This window comes from Lemur catta, chromosome 19 (genome assembly GCF_020740605.2).
Source record: "Lemur catta isolate mLemCat1 chromosome 19, mLemCat1.pri, whole genome shotgun sequence".
In the NCBI taxonomy this organism is placed as follows: Eukaryota; Metazoa; Chordata; class Mammalia; order Primates; family Lemuridae; genus Lemur; species Lemur catta.
Window position 1 is genome coordinate 16,871,883 of NC_059146.1, and position 22,552 is coordinate 16,894,434.

At 39.8% G+C, this 22,552-nt stretch overlaps 1 protein-coding gene across 1 annotated transcript in view; it reads right to left on the reverse strand.

Annotated features, from left to right (window-relative positions):
* CCDC158 (coiled-coil domain containing 158) overlaps positions 1-22,552 on the reverse strand; it is a 62,498-nt gene that overhangs the window by 25,241 nt on the left and 14,705 nt on the right. Inside the window, exons 5-13 of the mRNA XM_045532862.1 lie at positions 22,107-22,216; positions 21,666-21,993; positions 21,111-21,187; positions 20,082-20,192; positions 19,326-19,440; positions 13,400-13,519; positions 11,527-11,724; positions 9,907-10,389; positions 688-877 (exon numbers count right to left, since the gene is read on the reverse strand). Of these exons, the coding sequence (XP_045388818.1) occupies positions 688-877; positions 9,907-10,389; positions 11,527-11,724; positions 13,400-13,519; positions 19,326-19,440; positions 20,082-20,192; positions 21,111-21,187; positions 21,666-21,993; positions 22,107-22,216 (1,732 nt within the window). The remainder of the gene's footprint in view (positions 1-687; positions 878-9,906; positions 10,390-11,526; positions 11,725-13,399; positions 13,520-19,325; positions 19,441-20,081; positions 20,193-21,110; positions 21,188-21,665; positions 21,994-22,106; positions 22,217-22,552) is intronic.

Here is a 22,552-nt window from a genome sequence, read left to right on the forward strand (position 1 = left end):
TCCTCTGTGCTATCTTTGAACCCAATGCACTTCCACTGTAGCTCCCTCACTGGCCCGCCACCAAGTCTGTATAGGTCAGTTTTCCCACCAGACTGTGGGCTTCATGTGGGGTTTCTAGGACTATCACAGTGTCTGGCACAGTAAATGCTCAGTAATTACCGACTGTATGTGTGTAAAGTACATGATACTGTCCCACACCAATCACGAACTGGAGTGTTTCAATGTTTAATGTAAGGCCTTGGATTTTTCCTTTCAGTAAATTTGCATAAGTCTGCTTACATGTCACTTCACTATCAGACCTCTAGTCAAGCTATTTGACTCAAAGGACTCAAGGTTTGCACTTCCATGGAAACAAAACTGTGCAAACAGTATGACTGATGCTGAACACCTGCTATCCTCCTGGGAGCCTGGAATCTGGATACCTCATCCTTCTCTTAGAAACTCAGTACAGAATTTTCTCGACTCTGAAGGTTGACTAAAGTTACGGTTAGTGAGTGTAAGACATGGCAGCTCTTCCTGGAGAACTATGAGGATTTCAGGCCATGAATAATTCCACAGGGGCAGCATAACTACCCATATTTATAATGTGAGATGAGACACCTTTCTCTTGCAATCATGCTGGGGTCTACGCTGCACTTCACTGATAAGCACTCCTATTTCAGCAGGATTTGCACTGAAGCAACATACCTGAAAGACTGTTTAACTCATTCCTGCTGGTTTTCACCTCGTTTAATAATTGGTCTCTTTCTTGCTTGATGTCCTTCACGGCACGGAGCCGCTCGGAGCCTGCGTTCACCAGCTTCACCTTTTCCAGCTCCAGGTCACTCACTCTGGCCTCAAGCTCCCGGATCTTTGCATCTTTTTTATCTTTCAAAATCTAAATGTGTGGATAAACACAGAGGATAGAGATAGAAGTAAAAAATACGCACAATTGATATCACATTAGCGTTCTATCTGTATTTAGTATCTTTTCATTATTTATCAGGACATTAAAATTATATTTTATTACAAAGAATCAATAGGAAGTGGGAAACAAAAAGAATAGTTATCTTTCTTTTAACCTTAGATGTCAATTCCCAGTATCATTTGCCACAACTTTTCATTATTTCTATTCAATATTTATTCATTTGAAAAATATGGCAGGTGGTATTTTACATGCCAGGGATACAGAAGCAGGGTCGTGACTAGGGTAAGGCGAGCGAGGTAGCTGGACGAGGACCTCCAAGCTAGGTACCTCACTTACCTTACCCTAGTCCTGGCCCTGGACAGCAGTAAACAAAACAAACCATGTCTTTGTCCTCACGTCCTCCTTTCGTGAGAGTAGATACACAACATCAAGTATTTAACATGTCAGGTAAGAGAAATAACAAGAAGAAGAAAAACACGGTGAAAGGGTAGAGAGTGAATGTGAGGAAGAGGATGCTACTTCAGTTAAGCTGGTGTGCAGAGTTAACCCAGCAGGCCTGACTGCTATCCTTAGAAAGGCCTGCTTACAAGGCTGGCCCTTGGCTGGCGTCTAGGAACTTGGATTTCAGAAGGGCTCCCACCACCCTAACTGGTAAGTGGCTCGCTGTGCCAACCCTGTTCGTGCAAACAATGTGGTGTATGCTGAACACCTGCTTTCCTTCTGCGACCCTGGAATCTGGATACTTGCCAACCTCCAATATAAAACCCTGGGTGAGTCTTTAACGAGCTTCTCTGGTTGGCAACATTTAACAGGTGTTGTTCCAATTTCTTGCTGGGGGAATTAAGCATGTCCTGTTTAATTCTGCTAGGACACGACTCCTGGAAGCTTGTGCCTGGTTTTCTCTGGATTTTGCCCCAATGGCTTTTCCTTTTGCTGATTTTGCCTTATATCCTTTCACGGGGATACATAGCCAGTAATAAATCATGACAAATCTCTAATAAATCATAGCCCTGAGTACGACTATATGCTGGATCCCATGAGTCCTCCTAGAGAATCATCAAACCCTGCCTCAGCTGGTCAGGAAAGGCCTCTCTGATGAGGTAACATTTGAGCAGAGACCTCAAGAAGATTAAGGAGCAAGCCACGTGGATAGCTGGGGAAGAGCTCTAGGAACAGGTGAGGCGTCCGAGGAGCAGCCGGGCTGTCAGTAGGGCTGGAGGGAGGGTGCTTGGGTGAAGTAGGAGACGAAGTCAGAGAGGGAGCCGTGGGAAAGATCACGCCAGCCTTGGAGGCAATGTAAGAACCTGAGACTTCATTCTGAGTGAGATAAGAAGTCACTGGATAGTTCTGTGCACAGGAATGACGTAATGTTTCACATACATAACTCTGGCTCTAACATGAAGAATAGAGTGGGGGTTGGGGGTTGGAGTAGGAGCATGGGGAGCACTGAGATAGCAACCGGGAGAGCAAATGAGACGGGTGGCAGCTTAGAGGGGTTCGCAGTGGTGGGTCTGGTCCTTTGAATAGAGTAGGAATATGAATGTGGCAACTCTAATTTGGTATTTCCAACTAACTGTCAGAAATTCGCAGCTTGGTATGTTTCCACAAACTATTCCTTCTTCACAGAGGGCTCTTCCTCAGGACTTCTTCTTGGCCCTTCTCTGTTAGGGGTGCTACCATGTTGCCAATCGAAGTTTGAACCCTTCACGTGGGCTGTGTCTTTCCCTTCCCCTCGCCCCTTCTCCCTAGCTGTTCACCAATCCCCACCCCGTCTCCAAGGCCGGACTGCCTTCACTTCCCACGTGGATTCCCACAGGTGCCTCACAGCTGGTCTCCATCTGTGCCCGGTGCCTTCCTAGGAGGAATCCCTGTCTTCCCGGGGCGTAGGTCTGCCCTGTCTGACACAGCAGCCACAGGCAAATACTGAGCACTTGAAATGTGACCAATCTAAGTCGATATGCACTGTTAGTGTGAAATACACACCAGATTTCAAAGACTTTGTATAAAAAAAGAATAAAAATATCTCAAGAATTTGTTATATTGATGATAATATAAAAACTGACCCTATTTCAGATATAAAGTTAAAGTATGTTATTAAAATTAATGTTTCTTTTTATGTGTCTCCTAGAAAATTCAAAATTATATATATGGCTCCCATTATATTTCTAGTGGACAGAACTGGCCTAGCTCTTTCCAAGGAAATGCCATTGGAAGACAAAATTAACTTTCTTTTGTCATCAGATTGTCTCCCCACATTGAGGCCTGTTATCCTGGCCAATGCAATCGACTGTTGTTAACAGCAGTTTAAACATAGAGACCAGTGCTATATTTGAGATGCAAACATGTGATAAGCTCTTAGCTGTTCAAAAAGGATGGGTGGGGAGCTCTAGGCTTGTCTCTCTGACCACCTGTGATGGGCTTGGGCAGTAAAGGCCCTAAACGGGGCTATCTGATCCCTGCCTAGCCACTCCTGGCAACTGTCACACTAAATCCAGCCTCATGCGGTGAGGGATGAGGAGGGCTTTCCCTGGGGCAGCCTGAGGCATCACAAGTACTGGGCATGTGCTGCTCCTGGTCCACCTCCTGGAACCAGCTGATGGACACTTAGTCTTTGCTTAGTCTCACAAGAAAGGCTCCAGCTTTCAGGGCCCACAGTTATTGGGAGAAAGCTCACCCCACTTCTCTGCCATCAGTGGGTGCAGTGCTTAGCCTAAAGAGCTGAGAGAAAGCATACCTTCTAGGGCTACGATTGCTCTCCTTTTTTCCTCACCAGATTGTGGAGGGAAGTAGATGTGGCATCAAAAATCAAGTCTTTAACTTATATTCTTTGTGCCTGTGAGAAACTCTCCCCATCTAGGAAGTCTTTCCCTGAAGCTGCTCCAGCTCCATATTTAGGAATTGCAAATTGGTGTTACTCTCTCCAATCCATTTTTGCACACTGATGCCAGATCAAACTTTCCACATTGCCTTTTTCATGTCACCCCTCCTCTCTACCCATAAAACTTGAATGGCTCCCACATCATCTCTAGGCTAAACTATAGACTGAGCTTCTTCCCCTTGCTCGGAATGCCTTCCTTCCTCCTTTCTGCCTAGTTTTTGTCCATTTCAAGTTCCTGTTTCTCTCTGAAGCCTTCACTGGTCACTCGAGTCACGGTGACCCACGGGCCTCTGAGAGACTCTAACACAGACCTTGCATATGCTCTTTGGACCAGCAATGTCACCATCCCTTGGGAACTTGTGCAGAAACACCAAGTTTCAGGCCCCATTCCAGACCAAGTCAATCAGAAACTCTGGGGGAGGGCGGTGATTCTGGCTGTCACTGAGAACCACTGCACAGTAACATCTACCCATACTGCCTAGGATCGAATCCCAAGGTCGTACCGCTCTCTGGCAAGTTATTTAATCTCTCTGTGTCTCGGTTTCCTCATCTGTAAAATGGGATAACAATAGTGCCTCCCTCATAAGGGTTTTGTGAGGATTAAATTGATTTAATTTTTAGTGTATAAGAATGGGATTGTCCCATTTGTATGCTTAACAATGCTAGTAATCCACCTTCCTAAGCAAGGTGGAACAACCATCCTTTCTCTAATACACTCTGCCCTGCATGGAAACCTATTCTAAAGTCTTCATCATAGAGTTGACCATTGAGAATCCCTTATATGATGATCCTTTCATGGTGAGTTTGGCCATTCAAAAAGATATGATCAAGACTGAGGGAAAAAAAACGGCAGCCTAGAAGCACGCGGCCCCCAAGGAAGGAAGGGAAAAATGCAGGCAGGTGCCTACGTAAGGATCGCTCTTCTCTCATCCAACATTGTGAAATCACAGAGAAGCAAGGCAGGCCGCTCAGCGTGGAAAAAAGAAAAGGTGATGGGGCGATATACATACTAAGCTCAGAAAACGTGTGGGGAAGAATAGGAGGATAGAGCGAGGGGCACCCGGCTCGCCCTCCCCTGCCGCGGACCTCTGCCTGGTTGGACCCCGGGACCTGCCAGGAGTCTATGCAGTCACCACACCATACAACGGGCGCGCTGGGGATCGGGCAGCAGCTAAAGCCATCCTGGACTCTCGGGTGCACGGTGCCAGGTCCACACCGGGCTGGGGAGGGCGTGGCAGGCTGATGGCTTCCCTGAGCCATCCCCTGTGACTGGAAACCCAGCACTTCTCCCCTCCAGTGCAGCGGGACCCGAGCACAGGAACTGACTCGGGTGCAGCAGGCTCCGACCTCAGAGGCTCTGGGTGACCAAATGAGCAGGTGCTGGGTGGGGCAGGGAGAACGCCTGGGCCGCTGGAACTGACCTCTGCCCACCCGACTTGGCAACCGCAGGGCCCCAGAGGCTGCGGAAGAGCAAGCCCCTCGCTGGCCCGACTCCGCCCTGCAGGCCCCAACTGCCTCCTGCCCGCTCGGGCCTGATGCCACCCTCCAGCGTCAGCCCCGCCGCCCGCATGGCCCTGCGTCAGGCTCCTCCCCAGCCTTGGCCCTGAGGATCTGTGCCTGCAGAGCTCCTGCCAGGCCGGAAACACCGTCGCCAAGACTCCCACGCTGCACCTGGACCCCAAGCCACCACCACAGAGCCGGAGGAACTGCTCCGAAGTCCAATGCCTCAACAGGGACACCCCAGCCTTGAGTCGCCAGTACACTGCGACCTGGTTTGAGCAAATGCCCACATCCCGGGAAACCACAGCAGCTGCCTAGACAGCCTCACCCAGCTGCTGCTGTCACCTCTGTGGCGAGACCCTGGGTAGAGCAATCTCCACAGCAGCCTCAGTGAAGAGGGTCTTGCCCAGCTCCCAACTCAAACATCCTGCAACTGTTTGCTGAGTAAACCAACAAGCAACCCAAACGGCATTCAGCACAGGCTTGAGCAGAGGCAATCACAGAACAAATCAGAACAGCTGCATTACAGGCTTCTCGTGCACACGCCCCTTCATCCCACGTCAACATTCCAGAGTAGGGGGGGAAAAGCGCCATCTAGTGACCTCACCTTACTCTAATCAAGCAGGGGACTTCCCACCGAGGAACAGGTGCCCTGCAAACCTGTGAGTTGAGAAGAGGTTTCAGATGAGAAGAAACCAGCAAAAGAACCTAGCAACATGAAAAATCCAAACAGATCGACGCCCCCAAGGGATCGCAATGGAGCTATAGCACTGAACTCCAACTACAAAGAAATTGTCAAAATGATAGAAATGGAATTCAGAATATGAATGGCAAATAAGATGAATAGAATTGAAGAGAAACTTGAAAACCAACAAGAGGAAGCCAAAAAAATATTTCAGGAAATTAATGCAAAAGTCACCAAAGAACTAGATAACATAAGGAAGGATATAATCGAACTTAAAGAGTCATTTAGGGAATTTCGAAACACTGCAGAAAGTTTTAGCAACAGATTAAACCAAGGAGAAGAAAGAATCTCAGGGCTTGAAGACAATGCTCTCGAGCTAACCCAATCATTTACAGAGGCAGAGAAGAGAACAAAAAAGGCAGAGCAATCACTTAGAGAGATATGGGACCAGGTGAAGCAAACTAATGTCCAAATTATAGGTATTGCTGAAGGAGAAGAAGAAAGCCCTAAAAGCATGGAAAATTTATTCAAGGGAATTATCGAAGAAAACTTCCCTGGTATCACCAGAGATCTAGAAATCCAGATACAAGATGGTCACCAAACACCAGGAAGATTCATAGCAAAAAGGACATCTCTAAGACACATAGTAATCAACCTGGCCAAAGTCTAAATGGAAGAGAAAATTCTACAAGCAGCTAGACGTAAGCAACAACTGACCTACAAGGGAAACCCCATCAAGCTAACTGCAGACTTCTCAGCGGAAACCTTACAAATCAGAAGGGAGTGAGCCCCTATCTTCAATATTCTTAAACAGAACAATTGCCAGCCTAAAATTTTGTATCCTGCAAAACTAAGTTTTACAATTGATGTAGAAATTAAGTCTTTTCCAGACAATTTGCCATGACCAGACCTGCCCTGCAGGAAATACTCAGAACTGAATTATACACAAATCAGCACAATAGATACCACCAGTGTAAAATCACCCAAAATAGCCAAAGCTCACAACTCCTAAAAACAATGGCACAAGAAGAAAAACAAAGCAACATTATGATAATGCCCATTAGGATAAACATAACAGCTCAATTCTCATATCAATTCTCTCTCAGCGTGAATGGCTTGAATGTCCCAAAAGACACAGGCTGGCTGAATGGATGAATAAAACACAACTCAAGTATCTGTTGCTTCCATGAGACACATTTAAACCACAAGGATGCAAACAGGTTCAAAGTGAAAGGATGAAAAAAAATATTCCACACAAATGGAAACCAAAAGAAAGCAGGTGTAGCCATTCTCATATCAGAGAAAATTGATTTTAATCCTCAATGGTAAAGAAAGACAAAGATGGTCATTATATAATGGTAAAGGGAGCAATTCAACAAGAAGACATAACAATCCTAAATATATATGCACCTAACACAGGAGGTCCCAGATATGTAAGACAAATTCCACTTGAGCTAAGCAAAGAAATAAATAGCACCATCGTAACTGCTGGGGACCTGAACACCCTACTGTAGACAATGGGATTAAATGGGACCCTAGAACAAACCTAATACATATTTACAGAACATTCTACTCAAAAACTACTGAATATACATTCTTCTCATCAGCACATGAGACATTCTCCAAGATTGATCATATCTTAGGCTACAAAACATGTCTTTTTTTTTTTTTTTTTTTTTTGAGACAGAGTCTCGCTTTGTTGCCTGGGCTGGAGTGAGTGTCGTGGCGTCAGCCTAGCTCACAGCAACCTCAAACTCCTGGGCTTAAACGATCCTCCTGCCTCAGCCTCCCGAGTAGCTGGGACTACAGGCATGCGCCACCAGGCCCGGCTAATTTTTATATATATATATATTTTTTAGTTGGCCAGATAATTTTTCTATTTTTTTTAGTAGAGACGGGGTCTCGCTCTTGCTCAGGCTGGTCTCAAACTCCTGAGCTCAAGTGATCCACCCACCTCGGCCTCCCAGAGTGCTAGGATTACAGGCGTGAGCCACCGCGCCCGGCCTACAAAACATGTCTTAACAAACTTTAAAAAACTGAAATCACACCATTTATTTTCTCAGACCATAACAGATTAAAATTAAAAATCAATTCCAAGAATAATACTCAATTCTACACAAAGTCATGGACATTAAACAACTGAATGATTTTGGGGTCAATAATGAAATTAAGGTGGAAATAAAAAGATTCCTTAAATTGAAGGACAAAGGGGACACAAGCTATCAAAATCTATAGGATTGAGCAAAAGGATTCCTAACAGGAAAATTCATAGACTTAAATGCCTACATACAAAAGTCAGAAAGATCACAAATTAACAACGTAATATCACATCTCAAGGAACTAGAAAAGGATGACCAAACCAAACCCTAAGCCAGCAGAAGAAAATAAATAACAAGGGTCAAGGCAGAACTAAATTAAATGGAATATAAAAAAATACAAAAGGTCAAACAAAAAGTTGGTTATTTGAAATAAATAAGATTGATAGACTTTTGGCTAAATTAACCAGGAATAGAAGAGAAAGGACCCAAATAAGCTCAATCAGAAATGAAAACGGAGATATCCCAACCAATAAAACAGAAATAAAAGATATCATCTGTGAATACAACGAAAATCTCTATGCACATAAACTAGAAAATGTAGAGGAAATGCACAAGTTCCTGGAAACCCACAACCTCCCAAGACTCAATCAGGAAGAAACATAACTCCTGAACAGATCGATAATGAGATTGAAGCTACAATAAAAAGTCTTCCAATAAAAAAAAGCTCTGGACCAGATGGATTCACAGCCAAATTCTACCAGACTTATAAAGAAAAACTGGTAGCCATACTGCAGAAATTATTCCACAACATTGAGAAGGAATCCTCCCCAACTCATTTTATGAAGCCAGTATCACCTTGATATGAAAGCCAGGTAAGGATACAACAAAAAAATTTTAAATATGGTCAAATAAAAACTTAAGCAATAGAAAATTCTAATTTTTTATCAAATTAACTTATTTATTTCCATAAGATGGACAATTATCTACTGCTGTTCCTATATTTAGAATGAGGAAACTGAGGTATCTAAAGTTTATGTGATTTGTCTCCTACTACTCACCAAGTCAGGGATACAAGTGATATAAAACTTAGGAAATAAAAATTTTTTAAAAATCCATTTAATCAGTTTAAATTTTGGTAAATATTTACTCAGCATCTTCTGGGTGCAAGGCACAAAGATATGGGGCAGAGGCTACAAAGATTAATAAGATGTGTATCCTAGTTGAGTAAGTCTGCCATCTTATAGGGAAAAAGATGTATGGCTGTGTAAACACACACACAGAGTGCAATATAGAATGTGATCCAGGTTTTAACAGGTACAAATAAAGTATGATAAAGTTCAGAAGGAAAACAGAGTGGGAGAAAGAAACTAATATTTACTAAACATCTTTCATGGGCCAAGAACTAGGCTGGGTCCTTGATACACATTTTCTGATTTAAGCCTCAGAGTAACCCAGTAGGGTTTTGGGGGAGGGAGGTTGTTTTGTTTGCTTTTTGTTTCCTTTTGCTTAACAGACAGAGAAGCCAATATTCAGTAAAAAGTCTGTTTGACAGTTATTGAATGGTAAGAGATGGGGTTTAGACTTAGGTCTGTCTGAAGAGGGAGAAAATACTTCAAACTGTGGGATCAGGAAAGACTTCGCAGAGCAGCTGGATTTTGTGATTTTTTTTCTTTTGTCCCTGTGATTTTGAACCATTTCTGGGTCATCTACTCCTATTGGAATTGGATAAATGTATGTATCCTTTCTCACAAAACCACACATATGACATAGATATAAATATTTTCAATTTCAGAGGGTCCACAGATACCAAGAACCCCTTCTCAGTAAATTAGTTCCTATTTATCCATGGCAAAAAAAAGATACTTCAGAAGCTAAACCACCAAAAAACTCCACAGACCTTAAATTCCTGTAGTTCCAGCCTCCTGTCATTAATCTCTTTCTCAAGCTGAGCCTTTTCTACTTGCATAGCACCAGCAGTTCGTCCGTGCTGGCCCACCAGCTGCGTCATGTTTTCAATCTGCTGTCGCAAAATCTCGATCACCTTGTCCTTTTCTGTCATCTGCAGCTTGAGGGCCTCACACTCCGTCTGCACGTTTCTGAGGTGATCCCCTTCATTTTTCAAGTGCTGCAGCTCCTGCAATTTCAAGTCTACTCGAGAGCGGAGCTTCGTGATCTCTGCGTTGGTGGCCTCAATGGCTCTCTCCTTCTCCTGAAGGGACGCCGTCAGGTCTGACACTGTCCTCTCGGAGCTCTCCAGGGTCATTTTCTTGGCTGTCAGCTCTTCTACTACTTTGCGGAGCATCTCTTTGGTGGATTCAAGCTGAGCAGTCAAGGAGGACACTTTTTCTAGACTTTCATTCTTTCCCTGAATTGCTGCCATCTGTTTGTTAAATAAAAAAGAATTTCATGGATTTGGGAGGATAGGTGTAGGCAACCTCAAGAAATGTGACAACTTAAAAACATAAAATCATGAATTGGATAATGTCTAGTTAGATTAACTCAAATCATTTTGCTGTCAGGACTCCAGCTCTTAAAACATGTGTAAGACTGACATGTGCTAATTAGACCAAGGTGGAGGGGTCTTAATTAAACAATGCTCCTCCATAATGGTTTTCTGGCATCTCCATGCCAGAAAGGAGCTTGGGAAAGAGCTTGGGATGGAGCTCCTTCCCTAAGGAGCTTGGGAAGTTTCCTCTGAGGATCTTTTCTGGACCCGTTTAGACTAAGATAACCCTGGCAACTGGGGAGAAGGCTGGTAGGATTGACAATAACTACCTATACTTTTTATTTCCCTCCAACCTTCCCTGTAATTCTACCTCTGAGGTAGGTGAATAATGGCTTTTATCTCGCACACATTCACACTGTCTGGTTCTCGTTTGGAAGAGATGAAGATTCTAACTTCCAGTTGCTCCTTTCATCTTTCTTTTTGCCCAGGTAGGCCAGAGAACAGGCTAATGGCTTTGCCTGAGTCTAAGCCAAGACCGATCCCTTGCTTTGCTTTCACATTTCGGGAAGCTTACACTTTTGCAGGCTGCTTTTATGTCTGTGACAGTAAACAGCTTCAGAACCACGTCTTCCCAGCACGGAAGTAAGGCTTCTGTTAAGAAAGCAGCCCGTGTTTTGCTACTGGTGCGCTGGAATGGAGCGTGCGCATTAGTCTCAATCAACGTGGGGGGGAAAGGGAGGCAAGCCTCTTTTAGGGAAAAAACAAAAACAAATCCTGCTGCTCCTCATATTTCCTGCTAGTTTGATGCTTTCTGAAGCAGAAATAAGCATTTATTAGCTTACCAATTTCTAGGTGGAAATGAAAGGCAAGTGGATGGGAATTTAGTTTTTCAACAATGTACAGACAAGATAATATGTTGAGTTTGACGAGTGGTCAGAATCTAGCCATAAATACCAGGTTTTTATAAATTGCTCACAGAACCCATAGCCGTATTTTAGAGCTACCCACAGACATAAAAGACACTTCTCCCCCCAGAGGAGGTCATCTGGCAACAGTGGCCACGGCTCTGACCTGCCGCTCCATCTGGCCCTGACACTCGCTCTTCATGGCCTTGAGCAGGGCTTCCAGGCGCTGCACCTCCATGTTGCGGTCGTCCAGCTCCCGCCGCAGGTGGTCGATGGTGATGCTGTTGCCCGTGTCGCGGTCCCACAGGCGCTTATTCTGCTCCTTCTCCAGACTCAGCTCCTTCTCTCGTTTGTGTAGATCAGCCTAAAAGAAGTGAGGGATGCTTTTTTCCTTCCTGCCATTAAATAATTAAGATCAAACTCTTACATCATCTTTGGAGTTTTTTTATGTGATCTGAGAAATTTTTGATTTTGGAATCTGATTCCTTGTCAATGGCTTATTTAAGAGTGATTCTTTCCTAGAAAAATAAGTTGGAACATTTTGCTTACTTAAAAATTTTAGCATTACAAATCAGTCTGAAGGGACTAGACCTCAAACAATATACAATGGAAAGAAAAACACAGTCAATTTTAAAAGTCATCCTGTTTTTAAGTCTTGAATTTTCTAACAAAGACATTATGCTTCATGTCAGGTGTGCTCCTAGAATAAAGAAATGCTTAAAAGCTTAAAGAAATAATGACAGTAATTTGGTATACTGCTTCAGGAATGGGAGAATGGTGGCAGGTACTGGGACTGGAGTAGCACGTGGGCTGGGAATAGAATTACCACCCTACTCAGTCCTTTTACATAGTGTTTACTATGAGCAAAAACTCTATAGTCAGAGTAGGAGAAACAAAGACATATTGACCTTTAAATGATTTGCCACTCAAGCAAAGTTAAGACACAGACATAGATAACTGGAAGTGATTTTTCATTAGTGAGAACAGCTTGAAGACGCAGAGATTAGGGAGAAGGGACGGGAAAGGGGCACATGTGCTTTGCTTGGGGCACTGGGTCCACGCAGAGAGAAGGGATTGGAAAGGTGAGCAGGGCGGCATCATGACAATCTTGAAACGGAGGGAGTCTGACATTATGGAGGAAGGAATTTTTGAGTTGAATGAAGAGGGGCACAATCACAGCTATATTTTAGCAAAGGTGAATATGGCAGAGGAAGCAGAGAAGAGGGGAGAAACTGGAGCTAGGGACACTTGTAAGGAGACTGCCATGCTCCAGGTGAGGGGTAACGAGGGGCTGGAACGAGGGTAGTGGTGAATGGAAAGAATGAAAAGAAAGGATAGGTTTGAGGATCTTTCAGACAGGCGCTAAGCTTTTCAAATTAAATATGAGAACACTGGGAAATACACAAATGGTTAGGGAAAGAAGTGAAGAATTATGCCAAGGTTAAGAGCTTCTCTACACAGCCTTGTCCACCTGCAGAGGGTGGCTTTACCAGTGAAGAGCACCATACTCTACAGTAGGGTTTGGTAGGCAAAGAAATTTGTTCTACTGCACCACTAATATCACACAAAAGGGTACCAAAAGTTTCTTGAATTTCTCAGCCTATAGTACCTCTAACAGAGGACAGAGGCTGATTCACTATTATCACAATGCTACTGTCTTTTTCTTTTTTAAAAATTTCACCTAAACTTCCATTCAGAATTTCTACATGTATAATTTGTTAAGTGTCTTGAAAGTTATTTGGCTGTAAAATAAACACATAACATGACTTCAGTTTAGTAAAACACAGTATCTAATTGAAAGACTATGGCTGTTTGACACTATCCTTCACCTAACACCATAACAGCTCTGCTTAAGAAAAAAAGATACACAGATTATATTTTATTTGCAAAACTTAAATAGTGTCTAGGACACTCTATTGTGTATATGCACAAATACTTTGTGAATTTGTAATTTTCTAAAGGAAATTAGCTTTGTGAAATATTTTGGTGGAAAAACTTCCCAGAATTAGTTTCATTCATAGTTTAGAGCATAATCTTACCAACAGCTTTTGAAGCTGATCATCCAAATTTCCAGATTCCTGACTGAACTGGTCACGTTCCGTCCGTGCTTCAGTTAGCTCTGAGTTGGCAAGGACTAACTGCTTTTCCAGCTCTTCTATCTAAAAGTACAAAGTGGACAGAGTTTGACTAAGTCAGTGGGTGATATAAAATAAATATAGTCTTTGGAAAACAAGTGGTGTTATTTTGGGGACAAAAAATAAAAGTTGGTAGTGTAACGTGTTTTGTAAATCTATGTTGAATTTAGTCAGGGAAATTAGCCAAAATGAAATATTTGGTACTGTTGGATTTGGGCATTGTCTGTAATACATCTCTCTCTTATTTCACTATTCAAGATTTAACTTCTGTGAAGACATGTTGTGTAATTTGGCGTTTAAGGAAGCTTGATGTGGCAAAAATCACATGCTGCAGAGCCTACAGAAATGAACTGTACTGTACTTAGAAGAGCTATTTTGTTTCAGAATATCAAAGTTTTAATAATAAAAGGCATTGAATATAAAAGAATGGAAATAACAAGCTATTAGCTATTGTCATAATTTTGTTGTCACTACTAACAAGAACATGTTGATAGCTATAGAGTGATACTCAATCTTTAACTGTGATGTCTACAATATTATTTTGTCATCCACTTTCTAGTAATATGAAATTTTTCATATCTGTATAAATGCTACATATTCATTCTTACTTCTAAGACTTCCAAATTTACTATGTCAAGAATAAAACTTGGTTTAGATGATATACTGTGATTAAACTTTCTTAATTAGAGAACATATGAACTAAGACTAACTTCTTCTTTGATGACTTTCTAGTTTATTTTTACCTGGACTGGGTTCAATTAAGATCTTCATTTATTAATTCAACACATATCCAGTAATCATATACATATGTATATACAACATATGCATCTCTTTAATAAATAAGCATGAATACATAGAAGTTATATATATCTACACATACATACATGACAAGAAAGCACTAATATAGGACTATCAGTTTCACACGTAGATACTATAATGTAGTATTACAGCCTACAATGATCAGAATATAGATTTATTATTTATATTGGCTATATTTTTTAACTGACTTTGTATTTCATTATATGTTCTATATAAAAGTATTTCATAAGAATTAGGTACAAATAAAATATTAGGTACAGACTGGAATGCGTTCTTAGACTCTAATAATCTTATAAATAAGTACTTTCACTTTTGTGCTCCTTTGGGAGCACATATAGAAAAAAAGCCCCATAAAAATTCAACCTCTGGGCCGGGCGCGGTGGCTCACGCCTGTAATCCTAGCTCTGGGAGGCCGAGGCGGGTGGATCGCTCGAGGTCAGGAGTTCGAGACCAGCCTGACCAAGAGTGAGACCCCGTCTCTACTAAAAATAGAAAGAAATTATCTGGCCAACTAAAAATATATATACAAAAAAATTAGCTGGGCATGGTGGGTCATGCCTGTGGTCCCAGCTACTCGGGAGGCTGAGGCAGTAGGATCGCTTAAGCCCAGGAGTCTGAGGTTGCTGTGAGCTAGGCTGATGCCACGGCACTCACTCTAGCCCGGGCAACAAAGTGAGACTCTGTCTCAAAAAAAAAAAAAAAAAATTCAACCTCTGGACAAGCCTGGGCAACATAGTGAGACCCTGTCTCTATAAAAAAAAATTTTAAAAATTAGCTGGGCATGGTGGCACACACCTGTAGTCCCAGCTACTCAGGAAGCTGGGGTGGGAGGATCACTTGAGCCAGGAGTTCAAGGCTTCAGTGAGCTATGATCGTGCTAACTGCACTCCAGCCTGGATAACAGAGTGAGACCTTGTCTCTTCATTAAAAAAAAAGAAAAAAATCAACCTCTGTAACACAAGTAACTTCCTAAGAAAAATGAATCAAAAATATCAGTTGATATAATCTCTTCAGTTTTACTATTATCGGGAAAGGCTAAGTCAGCACACCCTTGGCAAAGACATTAACAATACTTAGGGGAAGAGCCACAGCCTTTTCCTGTTACACGTTTATCACATTTGCCTGGCAAGGAATGGGAGAAGAACGCGATCAGAGAGGCAGTATGATGCGGCCAAGAGCCAAACGCCTGAGGTTCCCGTCCAGCTTGTCATATAATCTCTTTGAGTTTCAATTATTTTGTTTGAAAAGAATATTCTATATCATCTCTCATGTTCCTTTTCCATTCTGTTTCTAACGCTTTTTTACGTGAGAACAAGCAGCATTAATAAAGCTAGAATCCTATATTGTCCACCTGTCTTTTGAGCTACACATTTAAGAACACTTTCAGTTTGAGTTAATCATAGGATTAAAACAAACCTTTTCTACTCCTAGCTTGGCATAAACCATTTCTATCCTTAAGCAAAGGAAGTATTTACAATTTAAAATCTTAAATTAAGAATTGCTATTTTATGTATATTTTCACTTTTAAAAAAATTCTGAATGATCATTCCACAACATCAAACTAGATGGTAAAATCTATCAGACCAAAATTAAAAAAAAAAAAAGAGCTAAGTCTTAGCTTTCCATCTGTTTATTAAATCTCAGAAGTTCCTCCAGACCCCTGCAGGAACATTTGTTTTGTAGTTGTCAGTACTGACTCAGCTGCTATAGCTTTGCTTTTACCTTTCACTTTTTAGAGTAAAAATATTGATATTAATTATTTAAGCAAAAAGAGGAATGGAGAGTGAAAGGGAAAACCACTGAAGTAGCAGCTGAGCTGATACAAACAGCTGTAAAAAACACTACAAAGAAAAGCCTTTTAAAATGTCCAGAATAAATACTGACATCTGAGATATATTAAAGGTTTTTTTCTTTTTCTTTTCTTTTCAGATAGCAGCACTGGTTTTCCCTTTCACCATCTATGAATCCAGGTTCTGGATCACTGGACAAACGAGTACTGGATCTCATTCTAATCTCACACTGATTTTAGAGATATTACCAATCATATCAAATCATATGCCTTTTTTTTTTTTTTTTTGGTGGCATTGTTTTTGTTTCTTCTGTGCCTAACAAGACACAGACACAGGATAACAAGGGACACTGCAGGTCAGCGTGGAGGCGCATTGACAGAACTATGCAAAGCGGTTTGCACAGAATCTTCTTGCACAGAATATAGCTCCAGCCAGTGCTACTAAATCCTTACTTTTTGAGTACGAAATTCAGCCCTAATTGCTTTCAAAGTAGGAAAAATAAACTTATAATAAGATCATGAGATATTTTGTTGTCAAAAAGCGAAAGTTAAGAGTAAAGCCAAATCTACAGAGCCAATAGTGACAGCTTCTACTGGTCCAAATTCGTAAAGGGGAATTCTGGAGGTTCTCCTAAAATGGAAAAAAAAAGAATAGAAAACATTACAGTAAAACATTTTTGTAAGCCACTAAAGCTACATCTACAATTTTCTTTGAAACGCAATTTTTATTTTCACCAAAATGAAAATACTCTTGTTAATCTAAAGAGAAACATTACCCTCCTAAACGAATTTTCTCTGAATTTATGCATTCTAGTCAGAAAAGTTTTGTGCAGACCTGTCATGTCATCAATATTTTAAAATAATAAACACTTTTCTTATAAGGAATCTGACCTCAGGAGAAAATACTAGTATTGCCGTCATAAAACATATTGATATGTAATATCAAAACATCCTTATGAGTTACTTTTCACGCAAATCTCATTTTTAATCATAGCTTTTATGTATTGTTTTCTTTGATTTTTGTCCATATTTTTATTTGGACAGTATGTACTAAAATATGTACTGAAAAAGAGGAAAAAGAAAAATTTGAAGGTTTTAATAGACTTTAGTAATGTATAGTCAAGATATGTGAAAATGAAAGAAATTAAGCAGAAAAATTTGTGTTTTTTTAGATTCTATATTTAATTTATAACAAGAACATTTCATACCAATACAATTTTTCATGATCCCAAAATGAAATCCTTTTTGTTAACCTGCTTGATCTCCTTTGCTCAGTTATATCACATATTAGTTGTGCCATTTTAGGCCAGACTCTACTTGAATCTATATTAATATGGGAGGACAGTCATCTCTCAGTATTCCCTGACTAAACTAAAAGCAGTTACTATTAAAAGAACCTAGTTAAGCATTGGCTCAGTGTCAACTCTATTTAGATTCACTATGTGTATTATAAATCTCAGTGATCTAGGTTAAAATTAATTAAGCTGATATGTCCTCCTTATTTCTAACAACTTTTTACTATTTAAGGCTGTCAAAATTCCGGGTGATCAACTGTTTATATTACAGCAAAATAAGATAATGATTCTAATCACATATATTAGTAGCTATAATGACCCCAAAACATTCATATAAAAAGTTTACCATCATTCATCTAGATCTTATGCTTCTACAATGCCCAAGACACATTTATAAAAACTCAGAAACTATCTTCATATTCTTTTTAAGGATATTTTGGTATTTGTTAGAATTTCCCACTATGCCCAAATTTAGAGTTGATCTGTATGATACTACATCAGACCAAATACAAATTAGCAAATAATGGGTGAGGCTTATGAAGGGATAATTTTTCCAAACAACACTATAATGGAAAGCTACAGCAATTACTAATGATGTAAGAAAACACAGGTGAGTTGAGATTTATTTAGTACTTTGTGGCTTTTCAAAGGGTTTAATTTGTCGATAAACAATGAATATTTAATCTTTTCAAAATGATTTGAACAATTCTTCGTGAATATCAGTTGTTGCATTGGACTATAATACAACAGCTTTCCAGTTTCCTCTCTCACTGTCCAATTGTCAGCTCTCACTTCTGCCAATGTGCCTACCTCCACCAGACCCAAGTAGTAAAGCATCCGGCCACCCCACGATGTACTGACATCATGACCACCCTGCTGTTGTTTGCAGGGTGAGGTCATGACCTTTTGTGTAGGCTTGGTCTGTCCAGACTGGAGTGGACATTCCTGCTATCATCAGGGGAAAGCTCGTCCTGAGAAAAGACACTAGAACACAAAAAGCAGGCCTCAGAGAGGCAGAAAAGAGCAAATGTTTCTCTCTGTCTTTCTGTTTCCTTTAAGCAGCCTAAGGTCCCTTAGAGTTGCATGGAGGTGGCAGTGGATGAAATGACCTTGCCATAAGGATTTAGGCTAAGGGCTAAGTAAGAAGGTTTACAAAGGAGGCAGTGTTATTCAAACTGCAACCCACCTGTGAATCATGACATCAATTTAGTAAGCTTCAAATCAGCATCTGAAGAGAACAGAAAATAGCCAGCATCACGTGTCATAGAGATAAATATTGTTTTGTGAAACTTGCTTCAGTTGCATGTGTGTATTGGATATAAGGTGAACTATATTTCTTGCTGTGACTGGTGATCCAAAATGTTTGGAAGATACTGTTATAGAGGACCCAAATCTATAACTGAGATTATACAGTTTCATGTTACTCTTTACTGCTTAGACTTTAGTAAAGACGTGTCTAAATTTTCTATCCTTATTTTAGCTGTGCCACAGGGGATAAAGGTCAAGGTCTGATTTCCATGCTTGAACCAAGGAGAAACAGCTCCCTCCCATGGCCAGCACTGGAGTAACAGTGGTAATTATAATGAGGGGTTGCCCAAAGAAGGGCAAGTGTCTGGAAGCACTAGTCCTGCAATATCTAATTCTTCTCATATGGTCTTATTTTGAATTTATTTCTTAGAAATTTACTTGAACTATGCAAAAATATTTTTCTAAGAATGAATTAATTTGAGCATACAATGGAATTTAAAATTGCTTTTCTATAATTTAACATATAAAATAATTTAGCATCCTCCTACTCCAGCTTATAAACTGCTTTTAATTTGAAATTATTTCTTTGATTCCTCACTTTCAAATAAAGTATTAAAAATAGAAAATTGATTCTGTGTATTATAGTCTCTGGAAGCAAAGAAGCAAAACCTAAACTCACCTTGTCTTCATACATCCTTTTGGCTTCCCTTAATTCAGAACGTAGCTGAGAAACAGTAGATTCCAGATCACTGAGCTGGCGCATATACATTGAATTTTGGTTTCTTGCTTGTTCTCTAAAAAGGGTTTAGAAAGGGAATAAAAACAGTAAACTAAGAATAAGCGTGATATAGAAGAGTACTCTAGCTTTTAGACACTACTACTAGTTATTTTATATGGCATTATCTGGCAAATAGTCTTTTATTTTCCAAAATTGATTCTTGAGAGCTTCAGTCCAAAAATGTTATTAACTGTCAAAGCTGGGTGACAAGTATATAGGAGTTCATTATACTATTTTCTCTCTACTTTTGTATGTGATTAAAAATGTCCATATAGAAATTTTTACATACCAGCTCAAATTATAAAATCATTTACATGCATATACATACATTTTGTTTATATATATTCATATAAATATATACACATATATATAGCACATGTGTTTATTTTATCCTATCAGCTGCAATATGAACAATACTCAAAACAGCCAATCCCAGGAGGCCCAACTACTTATAATAATACTTCTTATATGGTCAGATAATATTATCTATATGTCAAGTAATCTTTTCTGTTCATTTGAATATTGGGAAAGTTTTATTTTCTTATCGAAACTTACTAAGTAATTTCTAAAATATCTTAGAACAGAAAATTAATTACAATAATATCTCTAAAATGAAGATAAATGACTATCAGTTTCAAACCACCAGGACACACATACTGAATGATTTCCAGTTGACTTTGGATACTACTGGCTTGGCTTCGAGCACTGCTAGCTTTCTCAGTAAGTTCTGTTATTTCAATTTCATGTTCATTTATCAACTGCTCAATCCTATAAAAAGAATGTGGTGATTGTTATTTGGTACAGATTATTATTTGCCTCACTATGAGTTATTCCAAAAGTTAATGATTTTCAACACTCTGAAATTTAGTATTTTGCTTTGGCTTTGTACATACTACTGTTTTTATGACAAGTGTCTATGACAGGACCAGAATCTTCTATCCCAATCCTTTGGAAGACAGCTAGGTTTTGGAATTCAGAATTTTTTTGATTTTACCATAGCAATACATTGCAAGTACTATATATTATATGATACCCCCAGTGAGATACAGGGAAGTATCCTATAAACCAAACATTATGAATGGAACAATAAGTTTATAAATACACACATTGAATCATAAAGACTATAAAAAGCTTTACTTTAGCTCAGATCAGGTTTTGTCAAAAGGTTAGTAACAAATTTGAATCAGGTTTCTCTGAGACCTCAACCATTGGCCTGCCTAGCCCAGTTTTAGCAAGAATTCTGCCAAGTCAGTTTAGTCTTCCCACCTGTGACATCTGATCAACCCTTGATATCTGACCAAGTTCCTCATCTCCCATCCTTGATATCTGGGTCCTCAGCCTGCTTTTAGCAAGAATTCTCCACCTTTGATGTCTCCTCTTGGTCATTTTCCATCCACTGATCCCCTGACCCTGTTCCTTGGCTATAAATCCGCACTTGTCCTTGTTGTATTGGGAATTGAGCTTAATCCCTCTCCCTTACAGCAACACCCCTGTTACAACAGAGACTTGAATAAAGTCTTCCCCACAGCTTTAAATGTAAGGAAAAAAAATTTAATATGCCACAAACCTACGGAAAAGAAGTTCTATGTTTCAGAGCTTTTTAGATTTTGGAATTGCAGATGAAAGACTGTAAAACTGTGATTTAGTTTCACTGTGATTTTCTGTATCTCAGGGTCAGAAACCTACCTGTCTTGATGCTGTTGAAGAAGTAGTTCTATTTTGTTCTGTGACTCAGATTTCAGTGCTTCAAGCTGATCCTCTACCTGGTTTTTAAAAAAAGACATTGATTTAGGTATTGGTAAATATAAAGCTTAAAAAAAATAGTAATTTTCAACTAAAGAAATGTTTCAGAAAAATGCAAATAGAAGTAATACTAAAATCAGATACATTCTATCACTGTATTTTATTAAATCTTTTACTTGGCTATACTTTCATGAAGCTACAGACGTAAATGAATCCGTTCCTATTATAAGAGATCACTGTGGAAGTAACTTCTATTATTTCAGAGAAGAAATATGAGAACTTGGCTTACTTTTAAGAATTTTTAAAGTCATATGCCTAATACTATTCTCTTAATGCATTTAAAAAAATTATTATGGGTACATAGTAGTTGTATATCTTTATAGGGCACATGTGATATTTTGATATAGGCATACAATGTGAATTAATCAAATCAGGGTAATTGGAGTATCCATTTAATGCATTTTAATATAAAATTGAAATAGTGTTCTCACCACTTACTGGAAATATCCTCCCTTTCAGAAAAGAAATCTCTGTGTCTAATTCTCTTAGGATTTTACTAATAGCCGAGGCCAAGTTGCGGAAGGGCATAGTAGATATGCTGTCGTGTTCACATATTTTTTTGCCTGAGCCTTCTTCAAAGTCAACTAGGATTGATCGGATTTCATGAAGCACTCCCTCGTGACCAAGCATCATTTTTCGTAGCTGCTCTATCTGTGTGTTGCTGTCTTTCAGCATGTCCTCCTTAAGGCATTTGGCAACTTCAAGTTCATGAACTGTATTTTGAAGCTGATTTCTTAGATCCTCCTGGGACTGACTCTCCCTTCGTCTATGAAATAAATGAAAGGTAAGAGATAATATTAATAAAACTCATATTCACACAAGTAGTTTTACCACAAAGAGTAAAACTTGGAAAAATAATCTCACATAACAAATCCCAACCTGATGTCAGCCATGGCATCTCTCTCCATTTGCATCTCTTGAAGTTTTGTTTGCAAATCAATGACTGATTGCCTTAAGTAAAACTTTTGTTTCTCATGCAATTCATTGCTCTGGGGAAAAAAAAAAAGCCATGGAAATGAATCTTCATTAGAGGAACACATTTCCTTATAACTAATAATTTCCATATATTATTAATTTATTTTTATAGGGACTTCCTTCCCTTGCCACTTTATTTCAGAGACCAATTAAATCATTTCTCACCTAGAATACTGGAACACCTTAACTATTCTCCCTGTCTCAAGCTTGGCCCCTTTTAATCCATAGTCTATGACCAAAACACTGCTTCTAAAACAAATCTGATTTCCAGCTCAACATAGAGGTGGGAATAAGTTTTGTTCCCCCAAACAGGAGAATTGGTTGAAATTCTGTATACATAAAAGTCAACC